General features: G+C 56.8%; 2 protein-coding genes and 1 long non-coding RNA gene across 10 annotated transcripts in view; 2 read left to right on the top strand and 1 right to left on the bottom strand.

The window, feature by feature from the left end:
* Furin (furin, paired basic amino acid cleaving enzyme) overlaps window positions 1-6,943 on the top strand; it is a 33,064-nt gene extending 26,121 nt beyond the window's left edge. For all 7 annotated transcript variants that reach the window (XM_063250063.1, XM_063250062.1, XM_013158606.3 and 4 more), the window contains 11 exons: window positions 51-127; window positions 389-477; window positions 928-1,100; window positions 2,225-2,437; window positions 2,843-2,943; window positions 3,052-3,155; window positions 3,253-3,370; window positions 3,506-3,685; window positions 4,085-4,209; window positions 4,330-4,440; window positions 4,851-6,943. In XM_063250063.1, the coding sequence (XP_063106133.1) occupies window positions 51-127; window positions 389-477; window positions 928-1,100; window positions 2,225-2,437; window positions 2,843-2,943; window positions 3,052-3,155; window positions 3,253-3,370; window positions 3,506-3,685; window positions 4,085-4,209; window positions 4,330-4,440; window positions 4,851-5,449 (1,890 nt within the window). In that variant the 3' untranslated portion in view covers window positions 5,450-6,943. The remainder of the gene's footprint in view (window positions 1-50; window positions 128-388; window positions 478-927; window positions 1,101-2,224; window positions 2,438-2,842; window positions 2,944-3,051; window positions 3,156-3,252; window positions 3,371-3,505; window positions 3,686-4,084; window positions 4,210-4,329; window positions 4,441-4,850) is intronic.
* A 553-nt stretch (window positions 6,944-7,496) lies between these two features.
* Fes (FES proto-oncogene, tyrosine kinase) lies at window positions 7,497-18,083 on the top strand. Of its 2 annotated transcripts, none has more exons than XM_013158602.3 (19): window positions 7,497-7,862; window positions 8,273-8,512; window positions 8,633-8,806; window positions 10,320-10,416; window positions 10,515-10,698; window positions 12,889-13,026; window positions 13,103-13,222; window positions 13,393-13,515; window positions 13,623-13,809; window positions 13,936-14,019; window positions 14,415-14,624; window positions 15,020-15,142; window positions 15,434-15,487; window positions 15,943-16,061; window positions 16,365-16,459; window positions 16,536-16,659; window positions 16,793-16,950; window positions 17,049-17,171; window positions 17,737-18,083. In XM_013158602.3, the coding sequence occupies exons 2-19, from the start codon at window positions 8,300-8,302 to the stop codon at window positions 17,877-17,879; spliced, it is 2,469 nt and encodes an 822-aa protein (XP_013014056.1). In that variant the 5' UTR covers window positions 7,497-7,862; window positions 8,273-8,299; the 3' UTR covers window positions 17,880-18,083. The 2 variants fall into 2 exon arrangements, with proteins under 2 accessions (XP_013014056.1, XP_003475804.1); XM_003475756.5 differs by having other exon boundaries at window positions 7,498-7,862; window positions 8,291-8,512.
* On the bottom strand, window positions 18,067-19,924 carry LOC134476382 (uncharacterized). The gene is made up of 3 exons (XR_010047971.1): window positions 19,774-19,924; window positions 18,378-18,615; window positions 18,067-18,242 (listed from the first exon to the last, which is right to left on the bottom strand). It is a non-coding gene; the product is annotated as an uncharacterized LOC134476382 (long non-coding RNA).
* Between the last annotated feature and the right edge of the window lie 1,070 nt (window positions 19,925-20,994).

The raw sequence follows: 20,994 nt of genomic DNA, 5'->3' as shown, positions 1-20,994 counted from the left end.
CTGTCCTGCCGTACAGTCAGCTGCTCCTAATACAGCCACGACCTTTCCAGGATCCTGGGGCCAGTTTTGATGTCAATGACCAAGATCCTGACCCCCAGCCTCGGTACACGCAGATGAATGACAATAGGTAAGAGCAGCGATCCCCGGACCTCTGGCCCCCTTCTCTTCTCTCCCACCAAGATCACAAGGTTGAGCCTGGGTGCCACATGGGTCCGCCCCAGACACCTTTGTCCATGGTCCTGGTCCAGCTGGGGCGCCGAGGGAGGTGGCCCTGTCCCGTGGAGTGGGGGTGGGTGTGGGTAGAGGGATGTGCTGAGCCTTCCTGCCCTCTGGCTGTGTCTGCTGTGCTCTGTCTGCAGCACTAAGGCTGTGCTCCTGGTCCCGGCAGGCATGGCACACGGTGCGCTGGTGAAGTGGCTGCTGTGGCCAACAATGGTGTCTGTGGTGTGGGTGTGGCCTACAACGCCCGCATTGGAGGTGGGTGTGAGCCTTGGCCCCCTGTTCCATGGTGGAGGCGGGAGGGACTTCGTGTGGGGTTGCCGTCAGCCCGCTTCCCATCTGACCAGTGCCTGTCACTGTCCCAACGTGAGTCCTTCTGACCACGCGGATAGTCCATCAGGGTTCAGTGACTCCGAGGGCTGGCCTCCCAGGGCCGGTGGCTGGCGGTGGCGTGGGGCTGGTGTCTCTTAACAGGAGTCCCCACACAGACAGCCTTCATCTCCCTGCTCCTCCCTGTCAGTCTTCCAGGCCAGCCTAGCTGAGGGAGCAGCCGTCATGCTTTTCCCCTCTTGACTCTTACACTGCAAGGGCAGAGACAGGTGTTAGGGGCTCAGGGCTTTCCAGCAGGGAAGGCTGGGCATGCCCCTTGGGGTGGCCCTAGCAGTGGACCCACACAGCACCCTTCTTTCTGCCCTGCTCTGTGGCCAGGGGTACGCATGTTGGATGGTGAGGTGACAGATGCAGTAGAGGCACGCTCGCTGGGCCTGAACCCCAACCACATCCATATCTACAGTGCCAGCTGGGGCCCTGAGGATGACGGCAAGACCGTGGACGGGCCGGCCCGCTTGGCCGAGGAGGCCTTCTTCCGGGGGGTGAGCCAGGTGAGGGGCCTGGCCCAGCCTTGCAGCCAGGCCTGATCTCTAGGGGCTGCACGGTCTTCTCAATAGCACTCTTCCTTGTGTTTGATCTTAACTTTATGTAAGACATATTTCTTTATTGTATTATTATTTTTTGGTACCAGGGATTGAACTCATGACCTCATACTTGACAGGCAGGTACTGTGTCACTGAGCTAAATTTCTGGCCCATGTTTCTTTATTTTGTAGTACAAGACATTGAAATTAAGGCCTTCATATTGAGCAAGATTCCACCCCTTTTTATAAAGCATTTTGAGCTGGACATGGTGGTACACACCTGTAATTCCAGCATTTAGGAGGCTGAGGCAAAAAGATCCTTGAAAGTTTGAGACCAGCCTGAGCTCAAGACTAGCCTGAACTGCATAGCCAGACCCCATCTCAAAAAGACAATAAGTAAATAAACCAAAAAGCATCTTGAACAGGTTCCTACTAAGTTGCCAAAGGTAGGTTGAATTTGGGATTCTCTTGCTTCAGGTTCTCAGAATGCTGGGATTAGTGGTGCATGCCACCATGGCTGACTTCAAAGCATGTTTGTTAAAGCATTACAGAGCCAGGCACAGTGGTGCATGTCTGTAATCCCAGCGGTCAGGAAGCTAAGGCAGGAAGATCGAAAGTTCTCACCTAACCTGGGCTACCTGGAGAGAGACTCTATCACAGCCTTTCCTCCAAATGAAAAAAAGGAGGAAAGAGCTTCTGGGGCTGAGGACTGGGAGTATAACTCAGTGGTAGAAGGCGTGCCTTCTGTGTGTGAGGCCTTGGATTTGAGCCCAGCACTACAAAAAGTAAATTAATAAAGGGACACAGACATGCTAGGCGTGGTGGCGCATGTCTATAGTCCCAACACTCAAGAGGCTGAGGTAGAAAGACTGCTACAAGTTCAAGGTCAAGGAGCTGGGGATTTAGCTCAGCGGCATAAGCGCCTGCCTTGTAAGCAGGCAGTCGTGAGTTCGATCCCTGGTACCAAAAAAAACGAAAAAGACAAAAAAAAAAAAAAAAAAGTTCAAGGTCAACTTGGACTCTCCAGCATCATCTTCCTGCCGGCCCTCCCCCAGTCCCTATCCTGAGTGACCTAGCACACTTTGTCCACAGGGCCGCGGGGGGCTGGGCTCCATCTTTGTCTGGGCCTCAGGGAACGGGGGCCGGGAACATGACAGCTGCAACTGTGACGGCTACACCAACAGCATCTACACGCTGTCCATCAGCAGTGCCACACAGTTCGGCAACGTGCCCTGGTACAGCGAGGCCTGCTCATCCACGCTGGCCACCACCTACAGCAGTGGCAACCAGAATGAGAAGCAGATCGTGAGTCTTGCTGCGGCTGAGGAGGGCGGCTGCTGGCGCCCCTCCCATGCTCAGAGACCCCTTTCCTGCCCATCCGTTTCCTCCCTGCCCAATTCACTGTATCAGCCCATGCTCCACGGGATGGGAGCTGGGGGCCCTGTAGCCTCCGGGAAGCCCTTGAGAAGGGTAGGCCTAAAGCACGCACTGCTCTCCGCCCTCCAGCTAGTCCCCCTTATTCCTTGAGAAAGTGAAGCCGGGAAGGGGCCATGCATCCATCCGTCCACAGCAAGTTGGCGAGGCAGCTGCTGGGCTTGGGGTAGCTTTGATCCTGGCTCACTGTCCTATTTGTTGGGTGCTAGGCAGAGGGAGGACAAGCAGGTGGCCCCTCCGTCCATCACAGACCCTAACACCACTGTCCCCTAACAGGTCACCACTGACTTGAGGCAGAAGTGCACGGAGTCTCACACAGGCACCTCAGCTTCTGCCCCCTTGGCAGCTGGCATCATTGCTCTCACTCTGGAGGCCAAGTAAGCAGTGGCAACTTTGTCCCCACCGTGCTTTTTGCAGGGCAGCCTTGGGATTCATCTTCTCTCCAGAAAGCCTAAGCCCCTCACCTGTCTACTCCTCCCCCATAGTAAGAACCTCACCTGGCGGGACATGCAGCACCTGGTGGTCCGCACCTCAAAGCCAGCGCATCTCAATGCCAATGACTGGGCCACCAATGGTGTAGGCCGCAAAGGTGAGAGCTAGCGGGGGCCCAGGAGCAGGTTTGGGGTCCCTCGCTCGGTGGGGGTGCTCTGCTCCTCCCTGTGACCCTGCCTTCTCTGCCTCCACAGTGAGCCATTCCTATGGTTATGGGCTCTTGGATGCAGGCGCCATGGTGGCCCTGGCCCAGAACTGGACCACAGTGGCCCCCCAGCGGAAGTGCGTTATTGACATCCTCACGGAGCCCAGGTGAGGATTGGACCCTGCTGGGCTGGGGGTGGTGGCTTCAGAGCTGTGGGGGTAGTGCTGGTTGCTCTGTGCTTGAACACTCAGCTTCATGGTGACATTGGCATGTGACCATGGTGACATTGTCTCTTCACTCAGAGACATTGGCAAGCGGCTGGAGGTGCGCAAGACGGTGACTGCGTGCCTGGGTGAACCCACTCACATCACCCGGCTGGAGCATGCTCAGGCGCGGCTCACCCTGTCCTACAACCGCCGCGGTGACCTGGCCATCCACCTGGTCAGCCCCATGGGCACCCGCTCCACCCTTCTGGCTGCCAGGTGCCGGCCCTGTTCCCTGCCCTCCTTGTCCTGCCTCCCCTGCTCCCTGGCAACTCCCATTCACAGTCCCCTGACACTTGTCATAACTACTCAATGGGACACTGGTGGCACTTGGAGAGGGCCAGCTTTGTTCTGTGTGAGGCCATGTCCTAGGAATTGCTAGCTTCCATGCATTTAGGGCCAGCAGCATGTGTTCCCATGTAAAGTGCTTTACACCGCTGTGGAGTCCCCTGGCGGAGTCCACCTGGGCCCCAGGAATCAGCCAGCAAATAGGCATTTCCGGCTCAGCAGAGTTGGTGGCACATGGGGGCACGAGTTCATGGCCCTGGGCCTGGGTTGGGTGTCCCTGGTCTGGGGGTCCACAAGGCTACAGATGGCTGTATATACCCCTTCCTCTAGGCCACACGACTATTCTGCAGATGGGTTTAATGACTGGGCCTTCATGACGACCCATTCTTGGGATGAGGACCCATCTGGCGAGTGGGTCCTGGAGGTTGAAAACACCAGTGAGGCCAACAACTATGGTATGAGGTCCTAGGGGTGCTGGGTTGGGGGACACGGGGTGTGGAGGTGGGTTGGTGGGGCCTGGGATGCCTGTGGTGCTGAACCTCCTGAATCCCGTCTCTGCCTCCAATCTGGGACAGGAACACTGACCAAGTTCACTCTCATACTATACGGCACAGCCCCTGAGGGCCTCCCTACATCTCCTGAGAGCAGCGGCTGCAAGACCCTCACGTCCAGCCAGGCCTGCGTAGGTCAGTAGTGAGGTATGGGGTGGGAGCAGGGCAGGGGCAACAATCTTAAAGTCCAGCTGTAGGAGGAAGCAGCATCTCAAAGGACCCTGGGACTTGCCAGGCATGTGGTGCAGGCCTGTCATCCCAGCCCACTGTGGGCTAAGGGAAGGAGGACTGCAAGTTTGAGCCTAGCCCGGGCACTTTAGCAAGACTCTGTCTCAAAATAAGGGCTGAGAATGCAGCTCAGTCTAGAGATCCTCCATGCAATTCCTAGAACCACATATAAAAGAGACAGAGACCCAGGGACTCTTGGGCCCGGTGCTTGGGGTTGCAGGTCCCTGGGACTGGCATAGACCTGAGCTGTGGACTTAACGTAGCCCCAAAGCCGTGGCCACTTGGCCAACACCTTTCCTTCTCTCCCATGCTGGCAGTGTGTGAAGAAGGGTTCTCCTTGCACCAGAAAACCTGTGTCCAGCACTGTCCACCAGGCTTCACACCTGAAGTCCTTGACACCCACTACAGCACCGAGAATGACGTTGAGACCATCCGGGCCAGTGTCTGTGCTCCCTGCCACCCATCCTGTGCCACGTGCCAGGGCCCAGCCCCCACAGACTGCCTCAGCTGCCCCAGCCATGCCTCCCTGGATCCTGTGGAGCAGACGTGCTCCCGGCAGAGCCAGAGCAGCAGAGAGTCCCCGCCAGAACAGCCACCGCAGCTCCCGAGTCTTACCCAAGAGATGGAGGCTGAGCCGAGGCCTGTAGCTGGCCTGCTACCCTCACATCTGCCTGAGGTGATAGCCGGCCTCAGCTGCGCCTTCATCGTGCTGGTCTTTGTCACCGTCTTCCTGGTCCTGCAGTTGCGCTCGGGCTTCAGTTTCCGGGGGGTGAAGGTGTACACGATGGACCGTGGCCTCATCTCCTACAAGGGACTGCCCCCCGAGGCCTGGCAGGAGGAGTGCCCGTCTGACTCAGAGGAGGATGAGGGCCGGGGCGAGAGGACCGCCTTTATCAAAGACCAGAGCGCCCTTTGATGAGCCCACCGCCAGCCCCCTCCAGCCCTCTCCAGCCCATCCTCTCCTTGGGCACTTTTTAATTCACCAAAGTATTTTTTTATCTTGGGACTGGGCTTGGACCCAGTTAGAGGGGCAGAGGGGCAGAGACTGCTTCCCACCCACCTTTGGGCCCACCTGGCTGCTGAGCTGGGCCCAGGTCAGCTGGAGAGCAGGGGAGGGTCTCTCCTTCCCTTCCCCCTCATGGGAGGACGGAGCCACACCTGAGGGGTAGCTGGCAGGGGCAGCTAGCTGAGGCTGAGCTGAGGCCGGGGCCTGCAGAGGTCCTGTGGAGGGAAGGGCAGCCCTTCTGTGAATTCCACGCCTGGTGCAGCTCCTGCACCTCCTGTCCCTCTAAAGCAATAATGGTCCCCATCCAGGTGGCAGGGAAGCTGGCCTCGGAGGGATTTACAGGAGGTGGCCACTTCTCCAAGGGCTTTTGCATCCCTGACACTGTCCCACACCTCTGGTGACCTTCAGCAGAAATAGTGATCACAGGAAGGGACCAAGTGAGGCAGGTTCTTCCAGATGTGTACCGGTGGCGGTGTCCCATCACTCTGCCCTCCTCTGTGCCCCAGCCTCCACTGGGCCAGGCCACGCTGGGCAGGCCTGAAATGGTAGCCTGCCTACCCTGTACTCTCCAGCACCCTTCCCTCCTCCAGGGCCCAAGCCCCTGTTTTCTGAGCCCCGGGCCACCTGGGCTGTTGGCACTCACAGTCCCGGAGCCCCTGGGTGGGTGGTGGGGAGGGACGGTGGCCAGCCCGGCCCCTCCCGCCTCTCACCCAATGCTGCTTTCCCCTGTGGGGATCTCAGGAGCTGTTTGAGGATATATTTTCACTTTGTGATGATTTCACTTTAGATGCTGATGATTTTTTTTTTTTTTGTATTTGTAATGGGGGTAGCAGCTGGACCACTCACCTTCACCCCCACTGCCCACTCTGCTCTCCCCAGCTGCCCAGCCCTGAGGCGGAGGGGGCTGCAGTGTGCTGCTGAGGCCCAAGTGCTGAGGGCCAGGCCAATGGGGTGGGCTCCAGGAAAGGGGGTCACGGCAGGAGGGGCAGGCGGACATCTGTTTAAAACAGGGCTTGTGGGTCACCAGTTTTCCAAGTCCAGGGGTGGCACCAAGCTCCCTCAAACACTGTGCCCTGACAGAGCACTGACCTGCCATGCCCCCCCAAACCCCTCTTCTGACGTGCCTTTTGCACCCCTCCCATAGGACAATCAGCCCCCTTCCCCCCAGGAACCCCTTTTTATTTTTCTCCCCAGTCCTTTGGGGTCCCCGGCCACCTGCCCAGGGGTGCCCCCTCTTCCATACCCTCTGTGGCCATCCCAGCTGTTTTTGTAAGATTCTGGGTTGGTGCACAGTGGTTTTTTTCCTTGTAATTTAAAAAGGCCCAGCATTGTTGGTTCTATTTAATGGACACGAGATAATGTTAGAGGTTTTAAAGTGATTAAACGTGCAGACTATGCAAACCAGGCTGGTCTCCAGTGTGGTGATGTTTCCCCATCCCAGAGGGCAGGGAGGAGCTGTCCTGGTCCCCATAGGTGGGCCTGAGGCGAAGGGCCACGGCCAGCCCCTGTGAAGAGGGACAGGTTGTGGGGGGAGCGAGCCTCTGGGCTTCAGGAGCTGAGCGGGGTACAGGGTGAGTGACCTGTGCTTAGTGACCATCCTCTCCCTGGGCTGCAGTGACTGGCTGCCTGCTAGCCATAGGCCTGAAGCCCAGGGTGATTCACAAGGGCGGAGCTTGAGGCCCACCTGGGAAAGTGCAGGCTTCCGCCCTCACCCCTCCGCTACTCCTGCAGCCCTAGGTTCTGCAGGGCACAAAAGCTGCTGCTGCCGCCTGGGTGGAGCGGGTAGAGAGAGTACTTGAGAAGCAGGCTTCTCCTCGGGATATTTACTTGGAAATTTTATTCAAATAGAGCTGGCGCATAGCTCTCCTTGGGGAATCTAGTGGGGTGGGGAGGGCCCAGACTAGCTTCCCCCTTCCGCTTCTGGGTGCCCCACTGTTCACAACCTTTGGACAAGTGGCTGCTCCGAGCCCGCCCCTGTGCCCCCTCTGCCGGCTTCAGGCCCCTCTGCCGGGTCCCGGGACTTGCTGGCCCTGGGGAGTGAGCTTGCCCACAGGCCTCTCAGCTCTGCTCTCTCGGCCATTCTTTCCCAGCCGCCGCCTCCTCCCTTCCGTTTCCGAGGGTGGCTGCTGTGGCCCAGCGCGGGGCAGAAAGGCCGGCGGGGGCTCGCCCGCCCCTTCCCCTCAGTGGCCCGCCCTGATCTGGGCCAACTGAAATCGCCCGGAGGAGGAAGCACCAACCAGGAACTGGCCGGCCGGCCGGGTTGGCGCGGCCTGAGTCCGTTGGTCCACAGCCTCCCAGAGGCAGGAGCAGCTGGCTTGCAAGGGTAACTGCAGGGGTGCTGGGGGCTTTGTAGAGTAGGGCCCCAGGAGATGACAGCCGCCGGGTAGGGATGGGCTACAGAGGGCAGGACAGCCCCAGTAGCCAGGTTGTGGCTGTGGCCCCGGGCGCCTCCAGCTTGGGGAGATCCAGCCCAGTACAGGCCTGTGTAGTGGTGCTGGGTACAAGGACCCCAGGAGGGAGGGTCCAGGGCATTCGTGCTCTAGGATTGGAAAGGGGACTTCTGGCTGGGCTTTGGCCTAGGGTCCAGGAAGCAGTGAGGGCCAGCCTCAAGCTGAGCTGTTTTTGCTGGGCATGACCCCACTCACCCCCTGCAGTCCCCAGCTCCTCCCTAGGGCTCCCAAACCTCTTTGTTATGCTCCTCCATCTCCAGCTGCCGACTTACTCCAGTGATAGTATCTTATTTGCCCTCAGGACGCCACCATGGGCTTCTCTTCAGAACTGTGCAGCCCCCAGGGCCATGGGGCAGTGCAGCAGATGCAGGAAGCTGAGCTTCGCTTGCTGGAAGGCATGAGGAAGTGGATGGCCCAGCGGGTCAAGAGCGACCGGGAATACGCGGGGCTGCTCCACCACATGTCCCTGCAGGACTCAGGGGGCCAGAGCCGAAGCAGTGGCCTGGACAGCCCCATCAGCCAGGTGAGCTCTGCCAGTGCTGCTCTGTCTGCCCGTTCCCTTCCTGAGCCGCTTGGGGTGAGACTGCAGATCTAGCAGGCTCAGAAGCCACTGTCCCTTCTCCCTGCCTCCTCCACTCCACAGTCCTGGGCTGAGATTACCAGCCAGACAGAGGGGTTGAGCCGAGTGCTTCGGCAGCACGCGGAGGACCTGAACTCGGGGCCCCTGAGCAAGCTGAGTTTGCTGATCCGGGAGCGGCAACAGCTGCGCAAGGCCTACAGCGAGCAGTGGCAGCAACTGCAGCAGGAGCTCACCAAGGTGGGGACCAGCGCAGGGCCTCAATGGTCGCTGTCACCCACGCAGCCTTGGAGGGGTGGCTTGTGCAAGGGCCCCAGCATTCACAGGGGAAGTACAAGTTCCTGACCACGCGAGGCGAGCCAAGCCTAGGACGGAAGGCCAGCTCCTTGGCCACTTCCTCCCTCCTCACCCACCCCCCGGGGGCGGCCTGCAGCCTCAGCATTGTCTGGTCCTGGCAGGCCCCGGGAGTTCTAGGACTAATGAGGCCCTTCTGCCTAGGAGGAGCTGGGGTAGTGACACTGCCAGACTCTGGGGTCCTGCAGACAGCAATGTGGCCACCACTGCCAAGCAGTTGGCCTGCCTGGGTCTGAATCCTTCAGCTCCTCAGTTGCAGGCCTGTGATTTAGAGCTACTGTTACTTCTCTGGGTGTTCCAGTCCCTCCACTGTCCAGCACCACCTCCCTTTCAACAATGCCAGCTGGCCTGGCCATGCACCCACAGCGGCCTCTGGTGGCCAGCCTGGCCTTCATGCCTGGTACCATCTAATGCAGGGGCTTCCCACTTGTGTAAAATTGGAGGGGAACACAATCATGCCTGCTGGTTTTCATGTCGATTTTGGCTGTTGTAAAGCTACAAGGGCAGAAATGAGTTATTGCAACAGAGACCCTGTGGCCTACAAGCCTAAAAATATTTACTATTTGGTCCTTTAAAGAAATTGGAATCAGACCTGTGGCACATATCTGTGATCCCATACTTTGAGAGGCTGAGGCAGGAGGATCACATATTTGAATCTTGCTTGGGCAACTTAACAAGATTCAAAATAAAAAGGGCTGGGGATGTAAGTAGCGCAGTGTAAAGGTCCTGGGTTCAACTCCCAGTACCAAAGAAAGAAAGAAAGAGAAAAAGAACGAAAGAAACAATGAAAAAAGAAAGAGACTGGTCTGGTCTATGCCTTTAGCTCAGCTCCAGAGGGGGAAACTGAGGTTCAGAGGAGTGCAGTAGAGCTTGTCAGTGTGTCCCCACACCTAGCAGAACAGGAAAGGCAATCCTGGTCTCGGACTGCATTCTTGTTCCTGTTGCCAGGAACATGATTTGCCTGACTCTGGGGCGAGGCCAAGTGCAGAGGAAAATGGGGGGCTCCTTTGTTAAGAAACAAAGGACAGAGGCACATGCAAAACAAGCTCAGGATCCTTTGTTGGAGCCCTGAATAGCCACTAAGGCCACACAGAACCTGAAGCTGACCCTCTCTGCCTCCCCCAGCTGCCTGTCTATAACTGTCAGGGCCTTTTCTCCGAGCTCAATCCCCAGTCACTCTTTTATTTCTTATTTTGAGGCTGTCATTAAATTGCCCTGGGTGGGTTTGAACTTGTGATCCTCCTGCCTCTGCCTCCCAGAGTACTGACATTATAGCCGTGGGCTCTCACACCCAGCTTCACATCACGGCCTTCTGAAGTCTCTAGGCCTTTCCAGGAGGATGGCCTTCACGTACAAGAGGACTGTCCATCCCTAACACTGGCCACCTCTGTCCCATCAGACCCACAGCCAGGACATTGAGAAGTTGAAGAGCCAGTACCGAGCTCTGGCCCGGGACAGCGCCCAAGCCAGGCGCAAGTACCAGGAGGCCAGCAAAGGTCTGTGGCTTCCCTCACGGCAGGGAGGGGACATCAAACCACTGCTGACCTGCTGCAGTGCTGACACCCGCACCCCTCCCCGCTCTTGCCACCAATAGACAAGGATCGGGACAAGGCCAAGGACAAGTATGTGCGCAGCCTGTGGAAGCTCTTTGCCCACCACAACCGCTACGTGCTGGGCGTGCGGGCCGCGCAGCTGCACCACCAGCACCACCACCAGCTCATGCTGCCCGGCTTGCTGCAGTCCCTGCAGGACCTCCACGAGGAGATGGCACGCGTGCTGTGAGCCCTGCCCCACTCAGAACTTTCATTTGGGTCAGAGTGCTGGCTGCATGGTCATAGGAGAATGGTCCTGGGCTGAGGCCCTGGACCAGTCCACCTATGTACACCCAAATTAATATGCCAGTGCCCTTACCTCAGGGTGCTGGGGGTGGGTTTGTTTATGGTACTGGAGATTGAACCCCAGGGTATGTTGAGCTATACCCCTTACCAATTTTTTTTTTTTTTTTTTGGTACCAGGGATCAAACTCATGACCTTGCACTTAACAGGCAGGCACTTGAGCCACTGAGCTAAATCCCCAGCCCATCCCTTACCCTTTTTAAAGTTTATTTTGAGATAGTCTCACTAAATTTCTCAGACTGGGCTCAGACTTGTAGCCCTCCTTCCCTAGCCTGCTGGGATTACAGGTGCAGGTCACCACCCCTGCCCATCACAGGGTTGTATCACATTGATTCAGCCCCATGCTAGGCTCTGGGATACAGCAGAGAATAATGCAGGCAAAGACATCTGTCCTCAGTGATCTATGCTAGGGAAAGGAAGGGAGCAGAAACAGGGCAGTGGTGCACACCTATATAATTCCAGCTTCCGCAGAAGCCAGGGCACAAGGATTGAAAGTTGAGTCCAGAGGGCTGGGGATTTAGCTCAGCGGCATAAGTGCATAAGCCGCATAAGCAGGCGGTCGTGAGTTCGATCCCCGGTACCGATAAAAATGAAAAAGACAAAAAAAAAAAAAAGCAAGTTGAGTCCAGACTGGGCAGTTTACCAAGACTGTCTCAAAGTAAGAAAGGAATGCAAACGGGCCCAGTAGTACAGCACTTGCTGAGCATGTGTGAAGCCCTGGATTCTGTCCCCAGCTCCTGTGTGTGCTTGTATGCGCACATATAACACACACATGGTCAAAGCAGGTCCGAAGCAAGTGCTACAGAAAAAACTAAATCTAACCCGGGAGATTGGGTGGGCTGAGGGCCTGGGGAGGAGTTAGTTTTAAATGACCAACAGGCCCTCTTTGAAAGGGTGACATTCAGAAAAATACCAGGGAGGTGTGGAAGTGAACCATGGGTCTGTGTGGAGAAAGACATTCCAGACTGGGACCCCAAGGGGACAGATGTGTGGAGAGGGTATCAGAGAGAAGTCAGACCCAGGAGGCTCAGCGGAGTGCTGGCTGAGGGCAGGGTCAGGCAGACCCAGGCTGGACGAACTGGGTTAGAGGCTATCGGGTGACAGAGGCTCTGACAGACCTCTGTGCGGACTGTTTGATAAGGTCGCTCTGCAGGATGGGGTGGTGCACACCTATAATCCAGCACTGAGGTGGGCCAAGGCAGGAGGATCACAAATTTGAGCCCCACCTGGGCAATTTAGTGACTTCGGAAACCACGTCTCAAAATAGGAAATAAAAAGGGCTCAGGATTGAGTTTGACTTCAATACAAATGCTCGGGGTTCAGTGTCTAGTACTTTAAAAAATAAAATAAAAGCCACTCTGGCTGTTGTGGTACAGATAGACTTCAGGGACCAAGGACAGAGGCAGGGAGACCAGACAGAAAGGAGGCTTTTATGGGGATCCAGGGCCCAGGGTGGTGCGAAGAGGTGAAAGGCCATCAGGCCAGGTCCAGGGTGTATTTTGAAGGCAGCGCAGGCGAATTTGCTTGTAGATTCTGAGACTAAGACAAGCGAGGCTGCCTGACCCCCTGGAGTATCTGGAGATGGAGTTACCATTAGCTGGAAGACTTCAGTGGCCCAAGAGGGAGTGTGTGCTTCGGCTGGGTGTTTAGGGGGTCTGTGTTCAAGATCGCTTTGAGTAGGTGGTTGTATGCGTGAGGCCAGGGCAAGGGGAGCTGAGGGGACTGCTGCCCAGGGAGCACAGAGTCATAGCACTTCGCTAGCTTACAGTTGTGGGGGTCCAGTCCCCAGCTCTGGGGCTGACTGCCAGGGCAGGCAACTGCAGCTCACATATTGTGAGACCCCTGGGCTGCCAGACACTGTGCACAGGTTCCCACCTTATAGGTCCTTATAGGACTGCAGCACACCCCATGAGCAAATCAGGAAGTAGGAGCCCAGGAGAGGTCAAATACTAGGCCTGTCATGTGACTGTCCCCTGCAGTAAGGTGGGGTCAAACCCAGTATCCTAGGTTGAATTGTTCACTTTGGCCAGCCCCAAAGCCTCCCTGACTGGTGGACCTGTCTTGGGGGACAGGAAGGAGATCCTGCAGGAATACCTAGAGATTAGCAGCCTGGTGCAGGATGAGGTGATGGCCATTCACCGGGAGATGGCTGCAGCTGCGGCTCGCATCCAGCCCGAGGCTGAGTACCAGGGTTTCTTGCGACAATATGGGTAAGCACATCCGCCCTTGCACCTGCTGAGCCAGGGCTGCCGGCGTCTTCACTGAAGGGACCTTGTCCACCTCTAGCTCCACCCCGGATGTCCCACCCTGTGTCACCTTTGATGAGTCACTGCTTGAGGAGGGTGAGCAGCTGGAGCCCGGAGAGCTGCAGTTGAACGAGCTGACTGTAGAGAGTGTGCAGCACACGTGAGTGGTGGTCTGGATTGGGCCCTGGGAGTTCCTTGTAGACCACGGGTGTTATGTGGGCAGGTGGGAAGTGAGCTCTATTGCGCTGAACCTCAGCAGCTGCGCAGCCTGCTTGGTTCTGCAGGACACATTCGAGCTGCAACTCTGACAAGGCCCTGCCTTGGCTGCAGGCTGACCTCAGTGAATGATGACCTGGCGGTGGCCACCGAAACCACGCTGAGCCGGAAGGAGGTGGTCAGCCAGCTGCAGCGAGAGCTCTGGAGTGAGGAGCAGAACACACATCCCCGGGAGCGGTGAGTGGGTCCCCCCAACACCCCGCTAGCTCCTCGTCCTGATGGCCTCCCCTGTGGCTGCAGACCGAGGTTGGTCTCTCACAGGCTGCCCGCCTGCTGGCCTACAGGGTGCAGTTGCTGGGCAAGAGGCAGGCATTGCAGGAGGCACTGCAGGGGCTGCAGGTTGCCCTGTGCAGCCAGGCCAAGCTGCAGGCCCAGCAGGAGCTGCTGCAGACCAAGCTGGAGCAGCTGGGCCCTGGTGAGCCCCCAGCTGTGCTGCTCCTGCAGGATGACCGCCACTCCACCTCATCCTCGGTGAGCGCCGCTCCCCTGCCCGCCAGCCATGTCCCCCACAGCCGTGCGCTCAGGGGCCGTGCTCCTCATTTTCACCCTCCCCCTCCCCAAGCCTGGCCACCCGCTGACGTGTGTCCCTGGCCTCAGGAGCAGGAGCGAGAGGGGGGAAAGACACCCACGCTGGAGATCATCAAGAGCCACTTCTCGGGAATCTTCCGCCCCAAGTTCTCGGTGAGTGGTGCCCAGCCCAGGGCCTGGACCTAAAGGGTGGGCCAGGTTCAGGGTCTGCTTCCCTTGGTTTTCTGGGCTGAGTCATGGGAATGTTCCAGGACAATACCCCACCCGGACTGCTTTATTGGGGTGCCCCTCTCCTCTTGAAGTCCAGGCTGCTTACGTTCCCAGTGCCTGCCACTCCATGCCCTTCTGGGCTCCCCATCTCAGGGACTAGTAGCCTTGGTTGTCCCTCTGCTCTTCCTTCTCCAGAGAGCTTGTGACCTGGAGGAGAAGGTACACAGATAGCTGTGTGTGCTACTTGGGGGCTATGAGGACTTAGTGGGTAAACAGAGACTCAAGGTCCAGTTGCCTCCCCTGAGTGACTCTAACCACTTCTTCCCACACGTGTCCAGCTCCCCCCACCACTGCAACTGGTTCCCGAGGTGCAGAAGCCCCTACATGAGCAGCTGTGGTACCACGGGGCCATCCCACGGGCGGAGGTGGCTGAGCTGCTTACGAACTCCGGGGACTTCCTGGTGCGGGAGAGCCAGGGCAAGCAGGAGTATGTGCTGTCAGTGCTGTGGGATGGCCTGCCACGCCACTTTATCATCCAGTCCTCCGACGTGAGTGGGGCCCCGGGCTACCTGCCTACCAGGGGATGACCATGAGCAGGCAGGGAGTGGCTGGCACATCTTAAACGCCTCCCTATCCCTGCCGGACAAAGCTGGAGGCCACCTGGGTCCCTGCAGCAGGAGAACGACTTAGCATGTGTCCTCCCCTAAGAAAAGGTGACCATGCTGGAGATACAGCTCAGTGGCATAAGCGCCTGCCTGGCAAGTGTAAGATCATGAGATGAATTCCTGGTACATCCCACACACACAAAAAATGGTGGCCTGATTGTCACATGTCACATGCTTGTGTCTGTTCTGTGGGCCTCTCTGCCTTGTCCCTTCTCCCTGCTCTCTCCCTGTCCATCAGTCAGCAAGGAGGCTGCTGACGCCAGGCCCTCTCTCCGCAGAACCTGTACCGCCTGGAAGGCGACGGTTTCCCCACCATCCCCCTGCTCATCGACCACCTGCTCTGCTCCCAGCAGCCCCTCACCAAGAAGAGTGGTGTTGTCCTATATAGGGCTGTCCCCAAGGTGAGCTTGTGGCCTTAGGGAATGGGGACTGTGGGTCAGGGTGCCACAATGGAACAGCAAGGGCACACATTATCCAAAACCCACATTCAGGCTGTGACTGCGTGTTCTGGGTAGTACTCACCTGGTGGGGCACCTCAAGTGTGATCCCGACTGGGGGAGCACGATCCTGATCAGGCCAAACCCCGTCAGACATAGCCTCACACAGAGGTTCCAGGAAAAGATGGCGGACACCTCCCCAGAGCCTGGGGCCCTGCTCTGTACTTACTGTGACACTCTGACTCTTCTTCCCAGGACAAGTGGGTGCTAAACCATGAGGACTTGGTGTTGGGCGAGCAGATTGGGCGGGTGAGTTTGCATCTTTCCCTCCCTGCCACTTGCTCTGGGCCATCCCCAGGCCCTGCATCCGGAGACCTCTCGGTCTCCCAGGTGGTTCTGTCCGGTACCATTGGCTCCCTTGCCCAGCCACTGCCATTAGCTGTCCCCTGGGAATGGAGTACCTGCCCCAAACTCCTCACTAGCACCCCAGCTCCTGCCCTCATATGAGCTGTAAACTGCCTGCCTAGGAAGGAGGTTGCTTTTCAAATGCAAAGGAGAGTGGCCCTGGCTCTCCCTTGACACCTCTGAGGATGCGGCATGTCACAGGTGACTGTCCTGCCCACCAGCGCAAAGCTCTAGAGAGCTAGGGGAGCAAGTCTGAGCTTGGGGGCTGAACACAGAGAGCTGGGGACCAGGGACTGTCCCCTGAGCACAGACAAGACCGAAGCACCGGAAGCTCTGGTAGGAACCCGAGACCATTTCAGGGCAATTTTGGCGAAGTGTTCAGCGGGCGGCTGCGAGCTGACAACACGCTGGTGGCAGTGAAGTCTTGTCGGGAGACGCTCCCTCCCGACCTCAAGGCCAAGTTCCTGCAAGAAGCCAGGTGAGTAACAAATTAAAGACGACCAGAGGTTCCATTCCAAAGTGTTCCTCTGCACGAGGCCCAGTGTAAAGTGTTTGACCTCACTGGTGGCGCTGAACCCTCCCAGCCCCCTCACACCTTGTAGCACTCTGTCCCCATAAATAGAGCCAAGGCTGCCAGGGGGTCCACCCTATCATGCATCCAGGGCCGATGGCCTGTAAGGCCAGGTTGTCATCCCCTGACTCTGAGGTGCTTCTCATGACCTTGGGGCTTGTGGAGGGAGACGGGCAGGGATGCCGGGAGCTGAGCACTGGCACCCCCCAGGATCCTGAAGCAGTACAGCCACCCCAACATTGTACGGCTCATTGGTGTCTGCACCCAGAAGCAGCCTATCTACATCGTCATGGAGCTGGTGCAGGGTGAGTGTGGTGCCCGTCTCGGGGTGGGAACTCAGCCAGCCAGGTGTCCCTAAGGCTCAAGGCTGCCCCTGTCCAGGAGGCGACTTCTTGACCTTCCTTCGGACTGAGGGAGCCCGCCTGCGCGTGAAGATGCTGCTGCAGATGGTGGGGGACGCGGCCTCAGGCATGGAGTACTTGGAGAGCAAGTGCTGCATCCACCGGTGAGCCGGCCTGACCTGGGTATCAGCTCCACGCCCCACAAGCGGCACCTTCGTTCCTGGCTTTGTCTGGGTGCGCTGCCCAGCCCAGGCAGGTGACATTGGCTGAAGGAGTCCCCTGCTCTGCCTCACCCAGGGACCTGGCTGCTCGGAACTGCCTGGTGACAGAGAAGAATGTCTTGAAGATCAGCGACTTTGGGATGTCCCGGGAGGAGGCTGATGGGATCTATGCAGCCTCAGGGGGCCTCAGACAAGTCCCTGTGAAGTGGACCGCCCCTGAGGCCCTGAACTACGGTAGGTACCTGCTCCTCATCCAGCCCAGGCTGCAACGGGGAGGCCAGTGGACAGGGTGACGGGGACAGCTCCTTCATGCCGCCCCATCCCCTCCACAGGCCGATACTCCTCTGAGAGCGATGTGTGGAGCTTTGGCATCTTGCTCTGGGAGACCTTCAGCCTGGGGGCCTCACCCTACCCCAACCTCAGCAACCAGCAGACGCGGGAGTTCGTGGAGAAGGGTAAGGTACTGCCTATGGCATTAGCCTGTCCCACTGGAGCCCAGGAGCTGTCACCCTCTGAGAGGCTGAGACAGCAGGATCAAAAGTTTGAGCCCAGCTTGGGCAACTCAGTGATTTAGTGAGGCTCTATCTCAAAACACACACACACACACACACACACACACACACACACACACACACAAAAAGGATAAGACAATGTAGCTCAGTGTGAAGGCCCTGGATTCAGTCCCCAGTATCACACACACACACACACACACACACACACACACACACACAAAAAAAAAAAAAAAAACCAAAAAAGAGAATCACCCTGTAGTTCCCTGCGTGGAGCACCTGTCTGTGCCAGGCCGTGCCTTAGCACATTTGCCCTTCCCACACGTGAGGGGGATCAGTGTGTCCCTTTTGCAAATGGAAACACTGAGCCTTACAGAGTCACACAACCAGCACGTGGGGAGGTGGAGACAGAAGTCAGATCTCTATCTTGTGGTCAGTGGTGTAAACAAGACAGGTCTGTGTGAGTGGCCCCAGGCGGTTCTCACGCCCAGTGCCTTCCCTGTCCTCCCAGGGGGTCGCCTGCCCTGCCCGGAGCTGTGTCCTGATGCCGTGTTCCGGCTCATGGAGCAGTGCTGGGCCTATGAGCCTGGGCAGCGGCCGAGCTTCAGCACCATCTCTCAGGAGCTGCAGAGTATCCGGAAGCGACATCGGTGAGGGCGCCAGCCCATGGTGCCTGCAGGCCGAAGTGTGCCTCCTCCTCCGCGATCTCTGGTCACACTGAGAGCAGCACCCCACGGTCCTGGGCTCCAACCCCCAGCACCCTCACTGCTGCAGGGGCAGCCCTAGGTCCACTCTGGCCCCTGCTCCTGCCGAGGCGTCCTTCCTTGGATAGAAACAATAAAACCACTGTGCCTTTCAGGTGCTCTTGGCTTCGCGGTTTTTTGGAGGGCTGGGCCAAGGGGCAGGCAGAGCTGATTGGGTAGCAGTGGAGGCGCCCAGGCTGAGAGCTTAAGGTCATGGACAGACTTTGGCCAGATGGTGGCGCTGTCCGCCAGGAAGGCGGCCAGAGAAGCAGAACTGTGGGGAGAAGGGGGAGTTTAGCACTTAGAGATGTCCCTTGGAGGATCTAAAGAGTACCGAGTGAAGAGATGGGTCTGGAAGCCCACATGGAAATGTGAAAGCCATTGGGTCGTAAATGTCAGAGACACTTACGGCTGACACTGTGGATTTGGACCAGTCACATCAGTTTGGTAGGAAAGGACGGACTAAGGTCCACTCTAGGACAGATGTGGCCCAAGAGGGAAAAACTTCTCTGAGGCGTTCCTCTCCAGACTGCGTCCTGGGTGCTGAGCTGGAGATTGGGGAGCCCTTGCCCACTCCCCCAAGTCCCTCTGAGACCTTGCTAGCAGAATCAGTGAAGGCCAAGAAGACACAGTAGCTTGGGGCTGAACTGCAAAACAAGAACCGGGAAAGACTTAACATGTAAGAACACAAGCAATAGGAATCATGCAGCTTTAGGCAGGGAGTTGCATGTCTGTAATCCCAATACTCAGGACGCTGAAGCAGGAGGACTGCAATTTCAAGGTCATGGTTTACAAAGAACCATCAAATAGGCCTGGTGGGTAGCTCAGTGGTAGAGCACTTGTCTAGTGTACATAATGTCTCGGGTTTCATTCTCGGCACCAAACACACACACACACACACACTTTAAAAGAAAAAAAAAAACATGAAGTAAAGTGGCCATCCCTTAAAATCAGAAAGTGGTTTACGTCAAAGAGGAGTTTTAGCCCAATAACTTGGTTTTCCTTTTTGTTTGTTTTTTTGGTATCTAGAATCGAACTCGGGACCTTGAGCTTGCCAGGCAGGCAGTTATGCTGCTGAACTAAATCCCTGACCTGAGCTAAATCTCCAGCCCAATAACTTGTTTTAAAAGAAGAAACTGGGAACTGGGTTGGTGTCACACAACTGTCATCCCAGCACTAAGGAGGCCAAGGGAGGAGGACCAGAGTAGGCAGATGCAAGGCCAGCCTGTGAGACTGTGTCCAAAAAAATAAAAATTAAAAACTGGGGGCTGGAGTTATAGCTCAGTGGTAGAGCTTGGGCTTGGCATACCCTTGGGTCCTTGGATTCAAACCCAGTACTAAACAAATGAAAAAGGGGAAATATTTGAGATCTGAGAGCTGGAAGTGGTGAGAGCTTAAACACTTCTGCTTCTGGGTAGTTTGTAGGAAATCTCCACAGGCCACCTTCGGCCCCATCACAGCAGCTGGGGAGAAACAGACACAAGGGAGTTCATTTTATTTTTAAAAGAACAGAAAGAAGTGGAAAGAAATACAGATGACTAAATTTCCAAGAAGGAAAGAGTCCTCCTCCCAAGGTGAGCTGGCGGTAGGTGGCCATTTCATTCCCTGAGACATTCGCTGCTTTTGGAACAATCCAAGAGGGCCACTCCAAAGGGACAGGGTGGTGAATGGCCATCAGTCCCTCAGAAATGCACCCAGACCCAGTCTTACATGGGGCGAAAAGGGAAGGCAATGAGACATTTGGCCAAAGGCCCGGAGAATTCACAGCAGCTCTCAGGCTGGCAAACTGGGTGCTAATGACTGACCTCAGGCTGCTTTGGGCCAAACCCACAGCGTGATCCAGGGGAGGTAAATCAGAAGCCGAGGCTGTGGCAGCAGGTCTTTACAGTGTGAGGGCAGTGGCGCGGCTGAGCTCATCTGGGGGCAGGAGAGGCGGCCCTGCAAGTCCACTGTGACCTCAGTCTGGATTCATAATCGAGATCGTGAGTTCCAAGATGATGAAACAGTTGCCCTGGTCACCGCATGTTTGGTCAGCGCTCCAGGCCGTGAGGGAAGGTAAGTATTTTCCTTCCATCTGGGGTGACTCCCAGGAAACCACTGAGCAACTGGGAAATAAGTTCCTCAAAATGAAAGCTGGGAGGGGGCCAAGATAACGCACAACAGATCACCGAGGGGGAGACCCCGGCAACATCCTAAAGGGAAGTGACGTCGTCACTATGGAGGCTGAGAAAAGCCCATGACAGGCGAGCGGGAGCCCCTAGGTGTTGGCAGAGGGACCCAGGTGAATCCCAAGATCTCAGAACCAGAGCAGCCAAAGCAGTAACCCTTGGTTCAATGCCAAAACCCTGAGAGCTCAGGCAGGAGGTTGCTGGTTTAAGTCCGGGAGTCCAAAGCTAAACATTCTGGACTTCCAGTGTCCAGGGCTGGAGTCCAACCTGTCCCAAGTAACCTTCTGTATTTATATGCCCTGGTCCTGGCCACACAGAGGGCAGGTCTCCCCCACCCTGCCTACGCAAGCTCCCAGCCCACCTCCTCTGGGGCCATGTGCCCTAATCAGCCTCTAGGCTTCCTCTGCCGTTGTAGACTCTGTGCCACAGGCCGCTGTGATGAGATATTGCCTACAACCTGCCCCAAGGATTTGCAAATGATCCTGCCACTCGACTATAAATCAACGTTGTTTAGGAGTGAGTTCCTTTGAGCTATTATACACCGAGTGGTAAAACCAAATGTACCCTGAGGATAGAATTTCCCATTTTTGAGACAGGGTCTCGCTATGTAGTTTGGACTGGCCTTGAACTTGTGGAGACCCTCCTGCCTCAGCCTCCTGAATGCTGGGATTTCAGCAGTGCACCACCAAAGCCTGGAAGAATAGATGTTTTCTTTTTTTTTTTTTTTTTTGTCTTTTTCCTTTTTATCGGTACTGGGGATCAAACTCACAACTGCCTGCTTGCAAGGCAGGAGCTTATGCCGCTGAACTAAATCCCCAGCCCCCAAGAATAGATGTTTTATATGTGCATAATGCTTCT

The sequence above is a fragment of the Cavia porcellus genome, unplaced genomic scaffold (assembly GCF_034190915.1).
Source record: "Cavia porcellus strain 051 isolate PalLab524CR breed Dunkin Hartley unplaced genomic scaffold, mCavPor4.1 scaffold_6, whole genome shotgun sequence".
In the NCBI taxonomy this organism is placed as follows: domain Eukaryota; kingdom Metazoa; phylum Chordata; class Mammalia; order Rodentia; family Caviidae; genus Cavia; species Cavia porcellus.
This window is presented reverse-complemented; position numbering and strand designations above follow the sequence as displayed.